At 31.2% G+C, this 16,644-nt stretch overlaps 2 protein-coding genes across 3 annotated transcripts; both read right to left on the bottom strand.

Moving 5' to 3' along the window:
* Window positions 1-1,976: 1,976 nt before the first annotated feature.
* Window positions 1,977-6,816, bottom strand: LOC143044258 (acyl carrier protein, mitochondrial-like). Of its 2 annotated transcripts, none has more exons than XM_076216185.1 (5): window positions 6,625-6,816; window positions 4,685-4,810; window positions 3,776-3,863; window positions 3,048-3,157; window positions 1,977-2,108 (listed from the first exon to the last, which is right to left on the bottom strand). In XM_076216185.1, the coding sequence occupies exons 1-4, from the start codon at window positions 6,778-6,780 to the stop codon at window positions 3,066-3,068; spliced, it is 462 nt and encodes a 153-aa protein (XP_076072300.1). In that variant the 5' UTR covers window positions 6,781-6,816; the 3' UTR covers window positions 1,977-2,108; window positions 3,048-3,065. The 2 variants fall into 2 exon arrangements, with proteins under 2 accessions (XP_076072300.1, XP_076072301.1); XM_076216186.1 differs by lacking the exon at window positions 4,685-4,810 and adding an exon at window positions 4,532-4,648 and having other exon boundaries at window positions 6,625-6,815.
* Window positions 6,817-10,244: 3,428 nt separating this feature from the next.
* On the bottom strand, window positions 10,245-15,092 carry LOC143044257 (uncharacterized). Its single transcript, XM_076216184.1, has 4 exons — window positions 14,880-15,092; window positions 13,104-13,320; window positions 12,561-12,746; window positions 10,245-11,010 (listed from the first exon to the last, which is right to left on the bottom strand). The coding sequence occupies exons 1-4, from the start codon at window positions 15,058-15,060 to the stop codon at window positions 10,845-10,847; spliced, it is 750 nt and encodes a 249-aa protein (XP_076072299.1). The 5' UTR covers window positions 15,061-15,092; the 3' UTR covers window positions 10,245-10,844.
* Between the last annotated feature and the right edge of the window lie 1,552 nt (window positions 15,093-16,644).

The raw sequence follows: 16,644 nt of genomic DNA, 5'->3' as shown, positions 1-16,644 counted from the left end.
TGAACATTGATGGTTTTGGCTATTCTCTATAGATGTTTTAATACTTAAAGTTGACCGAAGATGAATTTGGCTCTTCTTTAGGTCATATAACTTATCAACTGTTCATATTTTTATACATCCCTGACAAAGACTGTTTTCAGCAGTGAATTCCTGATAATGTTGAATCCAGAAAAGAGCTTCTTATTCACACTAGGCATAACAGATTTTTAGGAAATTAAGGTATATCTCAGCCACTTTTTACTCTTCGTTCGATAGTTGAATATCTTAAGCTTTTAACTATCATATTTTCCTTTTGAATCAGGTTTATGAGCATTAGACATTAGAACTTGTCGACTTCTGATAGATTAACATCAAGTGGCAAGTATAACACACATTTTAAAACAGGCTATTGACTCTAAAGTTTATTTTTTTTGACTGGTTACAAACACTGGTTTGACATCCTGGTACCAAGTCAAGTAAGAGCAATGTAAAAGAGTTAAATCAGGCTTTCAATAGGTACATTTTGAGGGGGAAATTTTAAAACTGCTAAATTTCTTTACACCACTAAATCATTGGAAATAAGTAGACCTTCCCCTCAAATTACAGGGATTATATGTTTGATTTTACTAATATTGGTTGCTCTTACTTGACGAAGTACCAGGAAGTTTTGAACACTTGTAGTTGAAGTAGGTGTTTGAAATATTTACTAACTAGAGGCTATCAAGAGCTCTTCAGGCCAGGTGAGCTAAAAAGACCTTAAACAATAAAATTCATCAGTCAAACTGCTGACCAAATATGAAGTTTCTCTGTTCAAAAGTATGGGAGAAATGTTAACGAAAATTTTAAAGTTTATTCAATATTCGAAAAATTGAATAATATACATGTATTAGCAAACTTGATGCAACTGTCTGAAGGATCCAAAAAGTACACACCATGACTGTTGACTTAGTATAAAAATATTCTTTTCATAAGTAGTGATAAAACTTCAATTGAAATATTTGTTAACCAAACAGAATTCAATAAACTTAATAAAGCCATCAATCCTAAAGTTGGTGTTTCACAAAATGACCTATTGTGGTCTGTCTTTCGATTTTTATGTTAATCGATTTTGTGTCTCTTTCTGATCTTTTGAGTTTATTCAATTGTAACTGATTTTTACAGTTTGTACATATGAAGTGCTGTTACACAATCACCACATTCTTTATGTGGTTGTTCCACATGAGGAGCCTGTAGTACAGTGGATTTCTTAAGTTTATGTCAATCATAGTTTTTTTGTAAATTGTTATGTTGTTATGTTATAAATTAGTCAGTTAGTTTTCTCGTTTAAATTGTTTCACAATTTTTCATATCGTAGGCTTTTAAAGCTGACATTACAGTATTGTTTTTTTCACATTGTTGAAGGCCATACAGTGGCATATGAGGCTATGATTGCTTACTATCTCTTCATTTGAACTTGGGTGGATAGTTGTCTCATTAGGAATCAAACCACAACTCCTAGGATATTATTTGAAGTATATGTCTTGAACAATGAGGTTACTATGTTTAAGAAGAACATATAAAAAAAAAAAAATAACAAAAATATTGAACTCCAAGGAAACTGAAAGTCTTTTATACAAATGTTGACAATGGCAAAATCAAAAGCTCAAACAAATCTAGCGAAAAGAAAACAACTCATATTCTTGACTTGGTACCGACATTTCCTTAAATGTAGAAAATGGTGGATTTAACCTGGTTATATTGCTAGCTAAACCTCTCACTTCTATGAAAGTCACACAGAATTCTATTATAATGACAACGTGTGAGCAAAACGAACAGACATAATGGGTAAAGACTTCAAAAATTGTGGTACAGCTGTCAAATGCTTTAGAATTAAGAATAAGTGATGTCAAGAGCTCTTGGTATCTCCTGTATCAGAAAAACAATTAATCAGCAGATTAAGGAGATATTTAATTTTACTGCAATCTGTGAGTGCTCAATAAAATAAAAATAAAAGAAACCATATTGTAAAATTTACTGAATAAACAAATATTGACAATTTCACACACTGAATTGGAACATAATTGATGTAACACAATGCTTTAAGTCGTAATGTTAGTTCTCATCTTCAAATATATTCCTTCTCTTTCTATCTGCAAAAGATAAACATTTTTTTATATTACTTACATTTGTTTAATTGATCGAAATAATGTCTTTCAAACTATTATAAGTAAATCAGTTATACAGAGCGAACTTTTAATGAGCTGTCTGACATTTCTATAATGCTTGTTTATATTGTTTATTCTCATTTTGTTATGTTGTGTCACATGCTATAAATATATGGTGTAATGGCAACAAAGATTTGAATTGAAATTGAATTGTAAGTTTTTCAAAACACTGTGAAAATACATTTTATACTTTTATCTCTACAGAAGTCTTATACACAGAATTGAAAGGACCAATATCAACAAAGCTGTAGTTAATCATAATGAATTCTTACCTGCATGACATTAAGAGGCAGTCAAATTCTTATATTTTCTACCTTAAAATAGCATGTAAACCTCGCAAATGTTTCTTTCTATCTTTTTTTACAGTGACTTGACTGTTAGTGTTGCTCTATGAATATAGAATACTTTTAGAAAGAAAAACTATATGAAAGCTTAGTTTAGACATGTTTATAGCAATTCAAAATAATAACAGTTCCTTCAGCATGGAAATGACTATAATATACCTATACAAACTGATAGAATAATTTTGTCACATCATCATTAAAGTGGAGTTAAAGTCTTATAGGATTGTAAGTATGTTTTATTTTATCACCTTGCACTTTCACATTTTGGCTGAACAGTTTGTCAATATTCTGACCAGTTGAACAATTTGATTTAATAAAACAAATTGCAATTTGGTCAAAATTTTGAATGGGTTGCAATTGGTGGACAACAACACTAACAGTCAAGACACTGTAATTTCAATGAAAATCAATGAAATTCTTTATGTTTCATAATATTTAAGATGAAGAAGAAAATGAGGAACCTTTCTGACCTATATCTAATTTGACCTTTCTGACCTATATTTAATTTGACCTTTCTTACCTATATTTGAATATAGCATCATTCTATTACGTCTTCTTTATCACATATATACTGAACAATATCTCTTGGTTTCATTAATCTGTCAGCATCAGAATCAGGTATTTCAAAAGCTAAAATAAAACAAAGAGTCAACAAAATGTATCTAGTACTTTTCAAAAACAAGCTTTTTAATCCTTCAAATTTTCAGACTCCAGTATTCGTAATCATTTTTGTATGCACATTGGTAGAACCTTTTGTATGCACATTGGTACAAACTATATTTGCTCCAGTGTAAAGGGGACAAGAAACACACATAAAACCTATTCAACACTTCTACATGTATATAATGTGCATGCCACAAACCAGATGGCAGTAATTTACTGTTGTCTTGGGCTGTCTTAAGTAACCTTTAGTTTACTGTTACTGTTAATAAGTATAAATGAGGTTGTTTGTTTTCTCCTTTGGTGTGTTGTTCGGTTTACCCTCACATGCCTTTTATAACTATTGACTATACAATTTGGGTTTTACTCATTGTTTATGTAGTCACAGTGAACTGTATTTGTTCACAAATTTGTTCTTTGGTAAACAGTTATTTCATTGACAATCATACCACATCATTAGCATTTTAATACAGTTCAAATACAAATAAGACAATTTGTATTTATGGAAACTAAACTGATACCTACATAGATATGGTATATATATATAACATGTATTACATCAACTTATTTACTAATCGGTGTACTTACAAAACTCATCTTCAATGGCCATAATTATTTCCACTTGATCTAAGCTGTCTAAACCCATATCATTCATAAAATGAGACTCCTCAGTAAGCTGAAAGACATATATATTCAAAATTAGATTCTATCTAAAGACGGACACAGCTAGCACCCAAAAACCTCAAAATTTCATTAAATTCCTTATGTTCCTCTAACATGGGAGTTAATTAAAGATGGTTTTCACTTATCGATTCATTGCTTTTTACTCCAAAGAAATGTAATTTTGTATGTTCCGTGGAAGAAAAAGAAACATAAGTAATTTCAAATTTAATGTAATATTATAATGTGACAGGGGAAGTTATTTGAAAATTGTAGGAGGACCAAGGTCTCAGCTACCTTAAAAGTGTATGTGTGCTGTGAGAAGTTTCAAGAGGAGTTGTGAGTGGTAAACATGGTAAATGGCACTCACTCAGTTGCATATATGTAGCAATGGCTGTATAAAAACTCCAGTTGAAATGCATGACGTATTAATTACTTTTATTTCTTAAAGATTTCACCAACTCCTATATATGACATCTTGAGATCTGAGAACATCAAATACCACATGGGGAGACTCTGTCAAGTGTTAATCTAGAATGTTCTGTTTATAATTTGCGATTTAGTTGATTGCAATCAGGACTTGGTAGTAATTTGTTTGTGAAAAGGACATGCTTTATTAACTATGTTAACAGGGTTTATTTTACAAATGTAAAGTGGAACAGAATATTTCAAGTCTTTTCTTACCTTTTCTGGGTTGATTTTGTCATACAATCTTAGAACAAGCATGACCCTCTGTGTAATAGCATCAAAGGTCATTGGAACGGCTGCACCATATGATCTTGTTAGGTTTAAATTTGGTGTCTGGAAATAAAGAGAATTATTTATATAATATCATACCTTTTCTGCTGTTATTTTGTCATAAGCTTTCAACACTTTCATGACACGTTCTGTAATTTCTTCTGGTTGCAGCGATTTTGCTTTTCCATAAAATCGCACTCCAGAGTTCAAATTGGAAGGTGAAATCTGAAGCAGAAAAATATTAGTAATCTTGTACTTATTATCATGATTATGCAAGAGGGTTCAAATGGTGGACTTCATTTCTGTATTTTTTCATCAACATGATCAAGTAGACCATTTTTCTCTATTCATTAAATTCTACTGATTGTTTTTTTTTTGTCTTCAATTAGCCAATTTATTAAGCTGCAACACAGCAAAAATCAGCTGGCCCCTAAGCAAAACGTATCCACATTCAATGAAAATTGATGTCACACTAAAGTTGTGACCTAACTAAAATAACATACTGTACAAGAATAATTGTAACAAAGACCAGAGGCTGTGTACATTCATATATATATTTTGTTGCCCTATAAAAAGAAATGTCACATGTACATAAAACATGGCTAAAACTTGATTGACAGAAAAAATACTATGTATTCAAAAATTGTTTATTATAGGACTGAATATATATACATTGTAGTTTTATATTCATGATATTCTGGGTTGCTACATATCAACATCTTATTTTAATAGATTGTCTAGCAGATTTACCATGTTTACAAAAAGTTTTTAAACAATTATCTCTCTAATTTTACCAATTAATTTTTTTTCTAATTATAAGCATGTGCTGTTTTCCTTCTTTTCTTCTTTTTTAAACATTTGCACATGCATGCTGTAACTTTAAAATCACTTTTTCTTGAAATAATTATAAAACAAATTTTCAGGCTTTCAGCTGTTATGTTTGATTTGCTGACTATAAACTTTAAATCAACTAAATCTAAAACTTGCAGAGTGTCATGTTTCTGATGTAATCAGCCACAGATAACTGGCTGATGTAATCAAGGAAAAAAGTTTTTTTCTGATGTTATCACATTTGAACTAAACATGTCTGGTTATCATGGTTATTAATTTAATAAATATATAACTTTTTTAACATCCTAATGAAAGTTATAAGATAACCCATGTAATATTAATTTGACTACACAAAGAGTGGTTTATGTTTATCATGCTTATGGTTTTCAGTACATCGATTTTGTAGTATTTAGACGGTTCGTCCTTTCCCCAACATATTGTAAGTTCAAGAAATATCCTGGACATTTTTATGTTGCATTGTTGATCATTTTTGGAATTAGAAAAAAATTACACTGATGATAAAATGCAATGCCAATGGTTGTTATACCATGTAGCAGGATTTGATTTGATATTCGTGTTCTAACACCACTTTTGGGCTATTTCGTGATAACTAGTTTTAAATTTTAATGGTGGAAGAAGCCAGAGTGCCAGAAGAAAACCAAGACCTTCGAAAAACTGACAATTGTAGTCGATTAAGATTGGATCTGAGTGTATCCTCACGAGCGGGGTTTGTGCTCACAACCTCAGTGTTGATTGGCTAGTGATAATTTATAGAAGTAACTATTTTGACCACTCAGCCACTGAATAGGAATCTGCATGGAATGATAGATAAAAGTTTGAAAAATTTAAAAACGTTGACAGTACAAAACACCTTGCATGTTGTGATCCAAATTCTTTTAATCCTCAGTTATTGTGTTAAGGAATACTGGATAATATATTTGCAGGGGGTGTTTTGCTACTTTTTTCATTGTCCTTTTGAAAATGTTTGACATGTTTGAAGGATTATTTGATTATATCAATATTCATATTTGCAAACTATGATAATGAAATGGTCTTTTGTTGGTGATCCTTACATGTTATTTGCAGAATAGTTTTTGTACAAAAAGAAACAATAATATTTAGCTGAAGTACTCAAAAACACATGATTTTTCTACAGATCATGCTTGTGTCCTTCAAAAAAAGTGTAGGCCGAAAACTCAGATATCTACCTTGGATAGAAGTTTGTGAGAATTCAAGCAACTTAGTTCATTTGTTTGATGTCTATTATGTACATATGACACTGCACTAAATCTACAAATCGATCGTCTAAGAACTGTTGGGTGAAATTTAAACAGAGCTCGCACGTTCCTCACAACAGTTGCCATTTTTAGTGACCTTCACCTTATTTAAATGGAAAAACATAGATGGTGCACGCTTGTGTAATTTCCGGAAAAGAGATAGTTGATAACCGTACTAAATTTGAAGTTGACAACGCACAATAACGTAATTAAAATAAAATTATTAAGATCGTTGATGACATTTCCAGTTATAAAATCGAATATTGATTTCTTATATATTTTTTTTTATAAACATGATTTATTTTTAATGAGAATTTGATAATGATTAGGCAGAAAGTTAAGACAAAGTGTCAGACAAGTTAAGACAAAATATCAGACAAAAATAAAATACTAACTGATGCCAGAGACATATAATACAATGTATTATATGTCTCTGCTGATGCACAACACGGATTCCGCAAAAGACGATCATGCGAATCCCAACTAATCGTAACCATCAACGACATTGCATCAAAATGAAAAAGCTGCGGCCAAGTAGACATCATCCTGCTAGACTTTGCTAAAGCATTTGACAAGGTACCACTTATGGGTCCTCAATGCTCTTCAACTTTGTACTTTTTTGTTTGGCTTTATAACTATTTTGATCTGAGCGTTACTGATGAGTCTTATGTAGACGAAACGCGCGTCTGGCGTATTTAATTATAATCCTGGAACCCTGGTACTTTTGATAACTATTAAGTCAGAGTTTTTTTTTTACTTTTGAATAGTTTTTATGACAGCAATTTTCTTTTCTTATCAATCGTTAAAAGCAAAAGTCGAAACATGAATATAATGCTTAAAACACGTGCGTTGGTAAGACAATTTGAATGTACCAATTTCAAAACAGTTATGTATATCAAAGTTAATCGATGAAGTTTAAAATCAGAGATATTTATTTACTATTGAACATTTTTCGTTAAAACAGCAGTTTTCTTTTCCAGGACCATCGTTAAAAAAAAGAGAAGACGCAAAAGTATTCCTCAAGCCGTTGTATGTTATTTTCAAATTTTGTTCATTTAAATGTTTTGGAGTTTAGTACGTTCATTTTCACTGAAATAGTACACATTTTTTTTGAGGGGTCAGCTGAGGTCCACCTCCGGTTGTGGGATTTTCTCACGGCGTTGAAGACCCATAAGTGGCATTGAGCTGTTTTCTGCTCTTTGGTCCAGGGTTGTTATCTCTTTGACATATTTTCCATTTTCATTCAGTCAATTTTATTTTTCATTGTTGAATGTCGTATAGTATTCTATTGCTGCCTACATTCACGACATTTGATATCTGCATGGTGGATAGCTTAGGGTCATCCTTATTTTGTTAAATACAATACAACGCAGAGGATAACGCACAAAGCGAAAGATAAAACTATTTAGTATTCATCGACAAAATTTTGTTATTTGTTATATAATGTATATAAAATGGTGTGCCAGATATACCAGCCCATTGGAAATAACACTAATATTTTATTAATTAAATGATAATTTAAAAAGTTATATAAATACATTATTAATGTATAGTGGGACTGATGAGATTAAAAAAAAGTTTAACCCCGCCGCATTTTTGCGCCTATCTTAAGTTTCTACATGGCCTTTGTTAGTCTTGTATGAATTTTAATTAAAGTTCATTTATATATTTCGGAGTTTAGTATGACGTTCTTTATCATTAAACTAGTACACATTTTTGTTTAGGGACCAACTGAAGCAACTTTTCTCCCTGTAGACCCATTGGTGGACTTCTGCTGTTTTCTGCTCTTTGGTCGGGTGGTCGTCTCTTTGGCATATTCCACATTTCCATCCTCAATTTTATTACACAAGAAATTTGGACACACATATTACAATCATCAAGTATAGATACTATCGATCTCTATTATGCACTAAAGGGACGAGAGAAGAATCTAAGAAAGTGTACAGTATCCATGGATTTGCTATAAGCCCATATTAAAAGACTACTATACATTTTTTTCTATTTTTCAATGTCTGTATTGTTTATAATTGTAACATTTTTGTCTAATTTTTACATGCGACTAAGTTTCAGGATTAGAACCATTTACTTGACCGATTGTATATGAATTTGGTGATGTCTAAGGGTTAAATGCATAAGAGTCAACTACCATTCCACTATTGCGTGATGCCTATGATCACCTGATATGACTTATCAACGTTTTTCCCAAGAGTAACACGACAGGTGTCTCTTGTGCTCACCCTTCCGGAGCACATGGGATTCCCCCCACCGATTTTTGATCGGGATCATGTTGCCCAATCTATCCATTTGTCTTTTTCCTTTAAGCTATGGATTTGTCAGTTTGTTATCGACTTATGAGTTTGAATGCCCCTTTGGTATCTATTTCAAAATCTATTTTGTATTGTGATCTATTGTTTATACTGTTGTTTATGATTTGATCGTTTTGTATTTTTTTTGCCATGATGTCATTGTATTTGTTTTCGATTGATGAGTATGAATGCATCTTTATTATCTTAATTAGTTTGACTCAGTGTGACACACATTCTAAAGGAACATAGTTTGAAAGTTATATTATGCACCATATACAGGTGACACTTTACCTTTCCAATATTTTAATTGCTATGAAACAGCGAGTCGATCCATTCTTAAACGCTTGTGGATTAGATTCTTAACATGTAACATGTGTAAGAGAACAATGAATAAACTAATTTAAATTAATAAACTTAGTAAAAAGTAAACAAAAGAGAGGCAAAATATACCCAAGGGACATTCAAACTCATAAGCCGATAACAAACAACGCCATTGATGAAAAGAAAAAGACAAACAATAGAACAAAAAACTCAACATAGAAAACTAAAAACTGAGCAACACACACCCCACCAAAAACTGGGATGATATATATCAGGTGATCCGGAAGTGTAAGCCGATCCTGCTATACATCTGGCACCCGGGTTGCTGTTATGTTATTACAACACCGATAATAAGTCTAATTCGATAAGTAACATGTGGGTAAAAGGGGAAAGGATTGTAGTTACGACTTTTAGAAAATATCCGTTGGGTGACTGTCTCATTGACAAATATCGCAGATGATTTATAAATCATTATACAGTAATTGAAAAATGATCGTCAAAAAATATTTTAAGAATTGTATATATCCAAAAATTAACGATACGGACAACCACTGAATTCTGAAGTGGAATAAAAAATGTCAATTTCGGATTGAGAAATGTATAAAAACATATGTCACCCTCGGTCTTTTGTACAGATATGCATGAACATTACTAGTATATTGTAACTTATAATTCAATATCTAGTGTAATTTCTATAACACCCTTTTGAGACGTACGACAGAACACTAGCAAAAACATGAGTTTATTTAAAGACACAGAAGGGGGTACAAGAAATCATCTTGAAAATAACTAATTAGATGAACTAGAAACCTGATAGTGAGGTTGAACACTATCATGCCTACATGCATACGATGTTTTTAGGATTAACTTATGGGTCATTTTAATAGCCATATTTTTGACATATTTTATCACACAACAAATATATCAAGAACAAAAAAGTTTTATTGCAATTTCAAAAATAATGAGCTGCATAATATACATATAATATAGTTTGTAAACAAAAACAAAATAATATAATAACATTAAAAGACAACACAAGATACACAAAGATGTCACGCATATGACCAACACTTACACATGGAAATAAGTTATTCAAATAAATTAAAAATTTTCAAAAAGAATAATGTTATTTCATCATGTTCATAGCATGTTCGAAATTCAGTTTCACCGGTATTTTGACATCAAATTTTCCAGTAGACCATCCGACACTTGCCAATAACCAATAATACTTAATTATATTGAATTCACTGTCTTAAAGATCACAGACAGATAAACAATCGCTTGTTGTAATACAATTGCATTCGAAGAGATTCTAAAGTATAAAAATACGGAAAGCAAAAAGTAAAACGTTCTACTCCACCATACTTTGCGAATAACACCCCCCCCCCCCCCCCGCCATATCAACTGGTTTGCCACTTTTGCCTGTAAGTTCAAGACAATCTCTATGATCTTCTTTGAAAAATTGATTGGATAAAGATAGTCTGCAGGAACTTGGATTGGGTACAATTGAGTTCAGAATAGTTATTACATCACAGGTTTAGAACTCTTCCATGTCTGTTGAAATGCTGGACGACTTTTCAGTCTTTCTAAGTAGGACAGTAATTCTGGGTACTTCTGTATTAGAATTCCTTCTTTCATTTCCGATGCCCACCACATATTATAGCCCAATACACAGTCTGCCACTGAAAATCTAAAAAGAAAAAAAAGAAAACACATACAATCTAGAAGCTAATTTAAACAAATCATTTGATAGATCAATTCGTAAGAAAAAAAATCTCTCGAATAAGCATACCCCCTTTTATATATGTCCTTTCGAATACAACTGAAGTAAGTAAATAGTACAAATATGTATCAACCTTATAAAGAAAGGATCTACACCAACAGTTAAAGCCGCCAGATACATTTACCGTAAGTCGAACCGAAATTATAAAAGAGCAATTATTTATTACAATCATATGGTTTATATATGAATCCGAATTTCAGTTATATGAGCAGACTGGACAGCTCTCAGCTGCAGTCTTATAGTTTATACCATTTTTTAAAAATTATAATCCAACCATGTTACAATGTAAGAATTTTTCTAGTACACGGAATTTTAATTTTATAGTTTTCTACAACATTAACGTTTGTTTTTAAACAAAATTCTTACGACCTTTGTATGATAAATGTACAAACTTGTCTTTTTACCAGTTTCTAACAATGTTCAAAGCCCCATTTACCTATTTACCTATTTACCTATCCCGAGTTCAAAATTAGGAATACATCTATGTTCTATCTTTGTGATGAAAACACGTGTATTTGTTCTCAGAATGAAAAAAAAAATGACACAAGAATATAATACATTGTCCGATAGTTGCTCAGATTGTTGACCGATTGAAACTATTTTACCCTAAGATATAAACCCTACAGTGGTCATTCAATTCGACCGGTTGAAATGATTTTATACTATGATATTCTTACAATGGTCATTCAATTCGGACGATTTAATCCCTATACATATAAAAAAAAATATGGTAAGATTGCTAATGAGATAACTATCCACACGAGACCAAATGACACAGAAATTAACAGCTATAGGTCACAATGACCAAAGCCCAGACCGCATAGACAACTATGAAAAGGCCCGAGACGGCCTAATTAATGTACAAAAAATGAACGAAAAACAAGTATGTAACACAACAACAACAACTGAATTACAGGCTACTGACTTCGGATAGGCACAAACATACATAATGTGACGGGGTTAAACATGTTAGCGGGATCCCAACCCGACCCTTAACCTGGGACAGTGTTGTTACAGTACAACATACGAACGAACTATAAAAATGGGTTGAAAAAGACTAAACTCAACATGTTCATATGTCTACCCAAAATCTGGACACTAGTCAGAGCGTCTCTTTTCTAATATCTTACGGATTACTAGATTGTGATAATTTAGCGTAGATAGACGGTACCTGTTAGAATAATTCTCAAGGAGAAGCGAAAGATACCAAAAAGATAGTCAACTTATTCACCCTTTTTAGTTTTAATAAAATCTGGGATTTAGAGGAGTTTTTAGTTTATATCTTTATTTGAATACCTTTTAGACATGGTCTAGAGTCAAAGGATGTAGGCACGGGTAACTAACTTGCGAGGACTAGTTTGTTAGAGAAATTTTCCCGATTTGTTGTTTAATTGTTGTATGTGTTATCTCAAATAGTAGCTCCCTTAAGAGTAAGAAATTAATTTTAATACACTTACTTGTCGCCACAGATATATTCCTTTCCACGCAGACGTGTAACTAGATATTTAGCACATGCATTAAATTTTTGTGTTGCATGTTCAATTTCATTTTTGTCCTCAGTTCCATTTTTTTCGTTGAAGAAAAATTGAACAAACAATTTTTCCTGCACCTCATCCAGTGTAGCGCAGACATAAAACATAATACTGAAAACAAATAATATTATATAAATTGTACTCGTTCATTGAATCCACAAGCTAGATCGATCAATATCAGAATGTTTTGAAATAAGTATCTGGTAAAATTTTTATAACTTTTTTTATTAGGAAAGTAGACATAGGTTAAGAATAAGATTCGAATAGCGGAAACGAAAATTCCTTATAACAGATTTCAATTAGTTTTACTCCTTTATTTTCTAAATACATTTAGTAAGGTGGCACGCCCAAATTCGATTGTCAATTAACATTTATGAAATATAGCTCACAATAAAAAATTTAAGAGCGGCATGTCCTTAGTGGGGAAAAAAGAAAACTGATATTTATAAATCAGTATTTAATACATACTTGTATAGGTCACCTAAGTCTGTTGGTATCAAACTGTGGTATTTTTCGGCCAAATGCATACAAATAGCTCCAGATTCAAGTAGAGTTAAGTCATCATATTGTAAAGCAGGCACTGTTGTGTGTGGATGAACTGTTTCAGTGTAACTCTTGCTTTCATTCGAAGTTTTATCCCAAACATCGACATCAATCAGTTCATAGTCTTCTACAGCATTCAATTCTGAAAAAAATATCTACTAGTCAACAAAAGAAACGATACACGACTTTTTTTTCGAATAAAAGATGAAGTTTTCCGTTTAAAGGACCAATATTGAACGTAGTAATAGTTAATGACCACGGAAATATAAATCCGTTTACAAAAAAAAAAATATTTCTTTCGTAAGAAATCGTTAAAATATATACTAGTCAACAAGAGAAACGATACACGACTTTTTTTTCGAATAAAAGATGAAGTTTTCCGTTTACAGGACTAATATTAAACGTAGTAATATTTAATGACCAAGGAAATATAAATCCGTTTAAAAAACATTTTTTTGCTTTCATGACGTCATTTGGCGAAATTCATTTTTTTTTTACAAAATTTACATTAAACGACAATTTCAAAAACAGAAGTTCCAACTAATGATGCCAACCTCTAATTTTAAGGTTAAGACAATGTTTGCAATCAATTTTTTTTAAATCGTCCAGTTTCTTTGTTTATTTGTATTTAGCAAAGTTCGGCCCCACAAGAAATCGTCAAAATGTATACATTATCCATTGATTTACCATTATGATAGACAGTATGTTTAAAGTGCAATTAAAAAAACGGAAACAATCTTAAAACTAGTCCGAAAGGTTCCAAATTTACAGTGTGTTGTTCTCATATCTAAAGCATGATTTGAGACGAAAACATTTTTTCCTTTTTTTGCATTTTTTTGAGATTTAAAAAAAAACTTTTTATGACCAAACATTTAAAAAAAAACAATATTTCAACCCATTATTTACAACATGAACCTAACTTTATTAGCATATCGAATATTACTAAACACATTTGAAAATTCATTTTGTACTTTTGCGTCGATTATTTATCCAACTTTTCACAAAAATAATTTGCACCCTATGATCGTTTACACTGAATTTAGTTACTTTCCGACAGGTTTTGATTTTCATTATCATGTGTGCATACATTGCCAATGAAAGAGTTTTTTTTTTTTTTTTTTTTTTTTTTTAAAGTATTGCATTTTGTTTTATATTTAATACCTTTTGATGAATTATATTCCAAAGTCGTGATCGTTTTTTTGTGTACTAGTATATAATAATTTTGTTTAAAATAAAAAAAAAAAAAAAAAAACGGATACAAGACGTCGAAAGTAATTGATTCTGAAAATGTTTCTAAGAATTAAAAAAAAATGTTCATATCCAAGTCGTCGTAATCATTTGATTCGAAAAATAAACTATTTTTTTGGTAAGAAATTAAAAAAAGACTCATTTAATTATAGGCATAATGCATTTGATTCTGAAAACCAAAAAATGTTGAATGATTTTTTTAAGGAAGCAAGCATAAAAACTATTTTTCGTTTCCTTTTCAATCATCGGACTCACAAAATTTATAAAAGGTTATTTTCCTTTAATTAAGTAATACAAACTTGTATTTTTATCTATATTTGATGCTCAACATACAACTCATACTTTATCTGATCATGTATAATTTATTTACCCTTTTCAGAACAATTCGTGGGAATTTGGTATTGCAGAAAATATTTTATCCGGACGTCATAGAACAAAAGGGAAAATACATACCTCTTAGAAGCCATATACATCTATTAGACCGAAAAACTGAATGAAAGTATAATTTTCCTTTCTTTTGAGAATTGTTTCCCTTCTTATTTCGCAAAATTGTAAAAGCAGTGAGTGCACTTATGCCACCAAAACATAAAGTTAAAGTAAATTTGTTCGACACAAATTTTTGCAACTGTTCCATGTTCCGTTTCAAAATGATAACCTTATTCTTTGATTATATGTGTTGGTTTATATATGTATAGACAGTCCCAAATATCTACTAGGTCACTGACATCTCTTGTATGTTGATTACTAATAGATTAGTACTGATATATATATCTTATCAAAAGTAAATAAAGTCATTCAGTATGGCTACAAACGGTGGCGTTTACATTAATGTTGTATGACTTCCAATTTTTCTGGTAAAATAAAAAATTAAGCGCGTTAAATAAATTGAGATTTTAAGACAAAACAACTTATTTGGTTTGGAGTTTCAGAATTAGAGTGCACCTATTTTATAAAGCTTGTTCACTTAACTGATTTCTATTAGAAATATTTCAGCCAATAACATTCCCTTTTCTTTCGTCGGGGATATTGTTGAAATCCATTCCCACCATCTACAGTTAAACTTTAAACTAAAAAAATTCTGATGTCTTACATAAATATGTATTTTATGATGGTAAAATACTAAACTCCTAATGGGAAGGATTGTACTTGATATTCAAATGATTAAGACATAATCTTTGCACAAATCAGTTTAATTTAGGTCTGGAGCTGACATGTCAGTAACTGCTAGTAGTCCTTTGTTAATTTATGTATCATTATCATTTTGTTTGTTTTCTTTTGTTACTGGTTCTGACATCGGACTCAGACTTCTTTTGAACTGAGTTTTACTGTTCGTATTGTGTGTGTTTGTTTTTCTACATTGGCTAGAGGTATCTGGGAGGGTTTAAATTTACAAAAAAACATGTTTTACCCCGCCGCATTTTTGCGTCTGTCCCAAGTCAGGAGCCTCTGGCCTTTTTAAGTCTAAATGATTTTTAATTTTAGTTTGTTGTGTACATTTAGGAGTTTAATATAACATCCTTTATCACTGAACTGGTATACATATTCAATTTTATTTACAGTTTTGTTATCAAGATTGTGTCATGTCTTAAACTAATTCAGGTGCACATAGTTGTCTGTACTGTTGTGGTACACACAGGTAAAGTATATATGTATATTTTATAAATTAATAAATTTTATACGACTGTCATATAAGTTAAAGGTTTAGCTAGCTATAACACTAGGTTTAATCCTGTTAGAAAATGCCTGTACCAAGTCAGGAATATGACAGATGTTGTCCATTCGTTTGGTGGGTTTGGGTTTTGGTTTTTGATTTTTCCCTTTGATTATGGACGTTTTGAATTTTCCTCTGAGTCAGCTTTTTGTGATTTTACTTTTTTCCTTCTGTTGAACCTTAATCTTTCCTTGAATTATTTTGATGCTCTTTTCTTGAAAACACAAAGCATATGTATCATAATCAGGCACTGGTAATTGTATCACATTACATGTATTCGTTTCTATGTATGTTGGCGTGTGTTTTTTCCTGAACTTCAGTGCTTCTGCTGTTTTGTTGTTTTGTTCTTATAGTTGATGTGTTTCACTGGGTTTAGTTTGTAACCGGGATTTGTTTTCTCTCATTCGATATATGACTTTTGAACAGCGGTATTCCACTGTAGCCTTTACGATTCCTGCCTTGATACGGATATTTTGAAAATGTCAGATTAAACCTGGCTTTAAAACT

Source organism: Mytilus galloprovincialis, chromosome 9 (assembly GCF_965363235.1).
Source record: "Mytilus galloprovincialis chromosome 9, xbMytGall1.hap1.1, whole genome shotgun sequence".
Classification (NCBI taxonomy): domain Eukaryota; kingdom Metazoa; phylum Mollusca; class Bivalvia; order Mytilida; family Mytilidae; genus Mytilus; species Mytilus galloprovincialis.
The sequence above is the reverse complement of the archived record's forward strand: the minus strand, read 5'-3'. Positions and strand labels throughout refer to the sequence as shown.

What these genes read in the sequence shown, in the direction of transcription:
- LOC143044258 (XM_076216185.1), bottom strand. Translation starts at nt 6,780, where the DNA reads ATGGCAACTGTTGTGAGGAACGTGCGAGCTCTGTTTAAATTTCACCCA. An exon ending in CTCACAAACTTCTATCCAAG is followed by an intron (nt 4,811 to 6,624) that starts GTAGATATCTGA and finishes TTTCTGCTTCAG; the next exon opens with ATTTCACCTTCCAATTTGAA. An exon ending in GGCCATTGAAGATGAGTTTT is followed by an intron (nt 3,158 to 3,775) that starts GTAAGTACACCG and finishes GTTTTATTTTAG; the next exon opens with CTTTTGAAATACCTGATTCT.
- LOC143044257 (XM_076216184.1), bottom strand. Translation starts at nt 15,060, where the DNA reads ATGGAACAGTTGCAAAAATTTGTGTCGAACAAATTTACTTTAACTTTA. An exon ending in ATGTATATGGCTTCTAAGAG is followed by an intron (nt 13,321 to 14,879) that starts GTATGTATTTTC and finishes TATTTTTTTCAG; the next exon opens with AATTGAATGCTGTAGAAGAC. An exon ending in GAATATATCTGTGGCGACAA is followed by an intron (nt 11,011 to 12,560) that starts GTAAGTGTATTA and finishes TTTTCTTTTTAG; the next exon opens with ATTTTCAGTGGCAGACTGTG.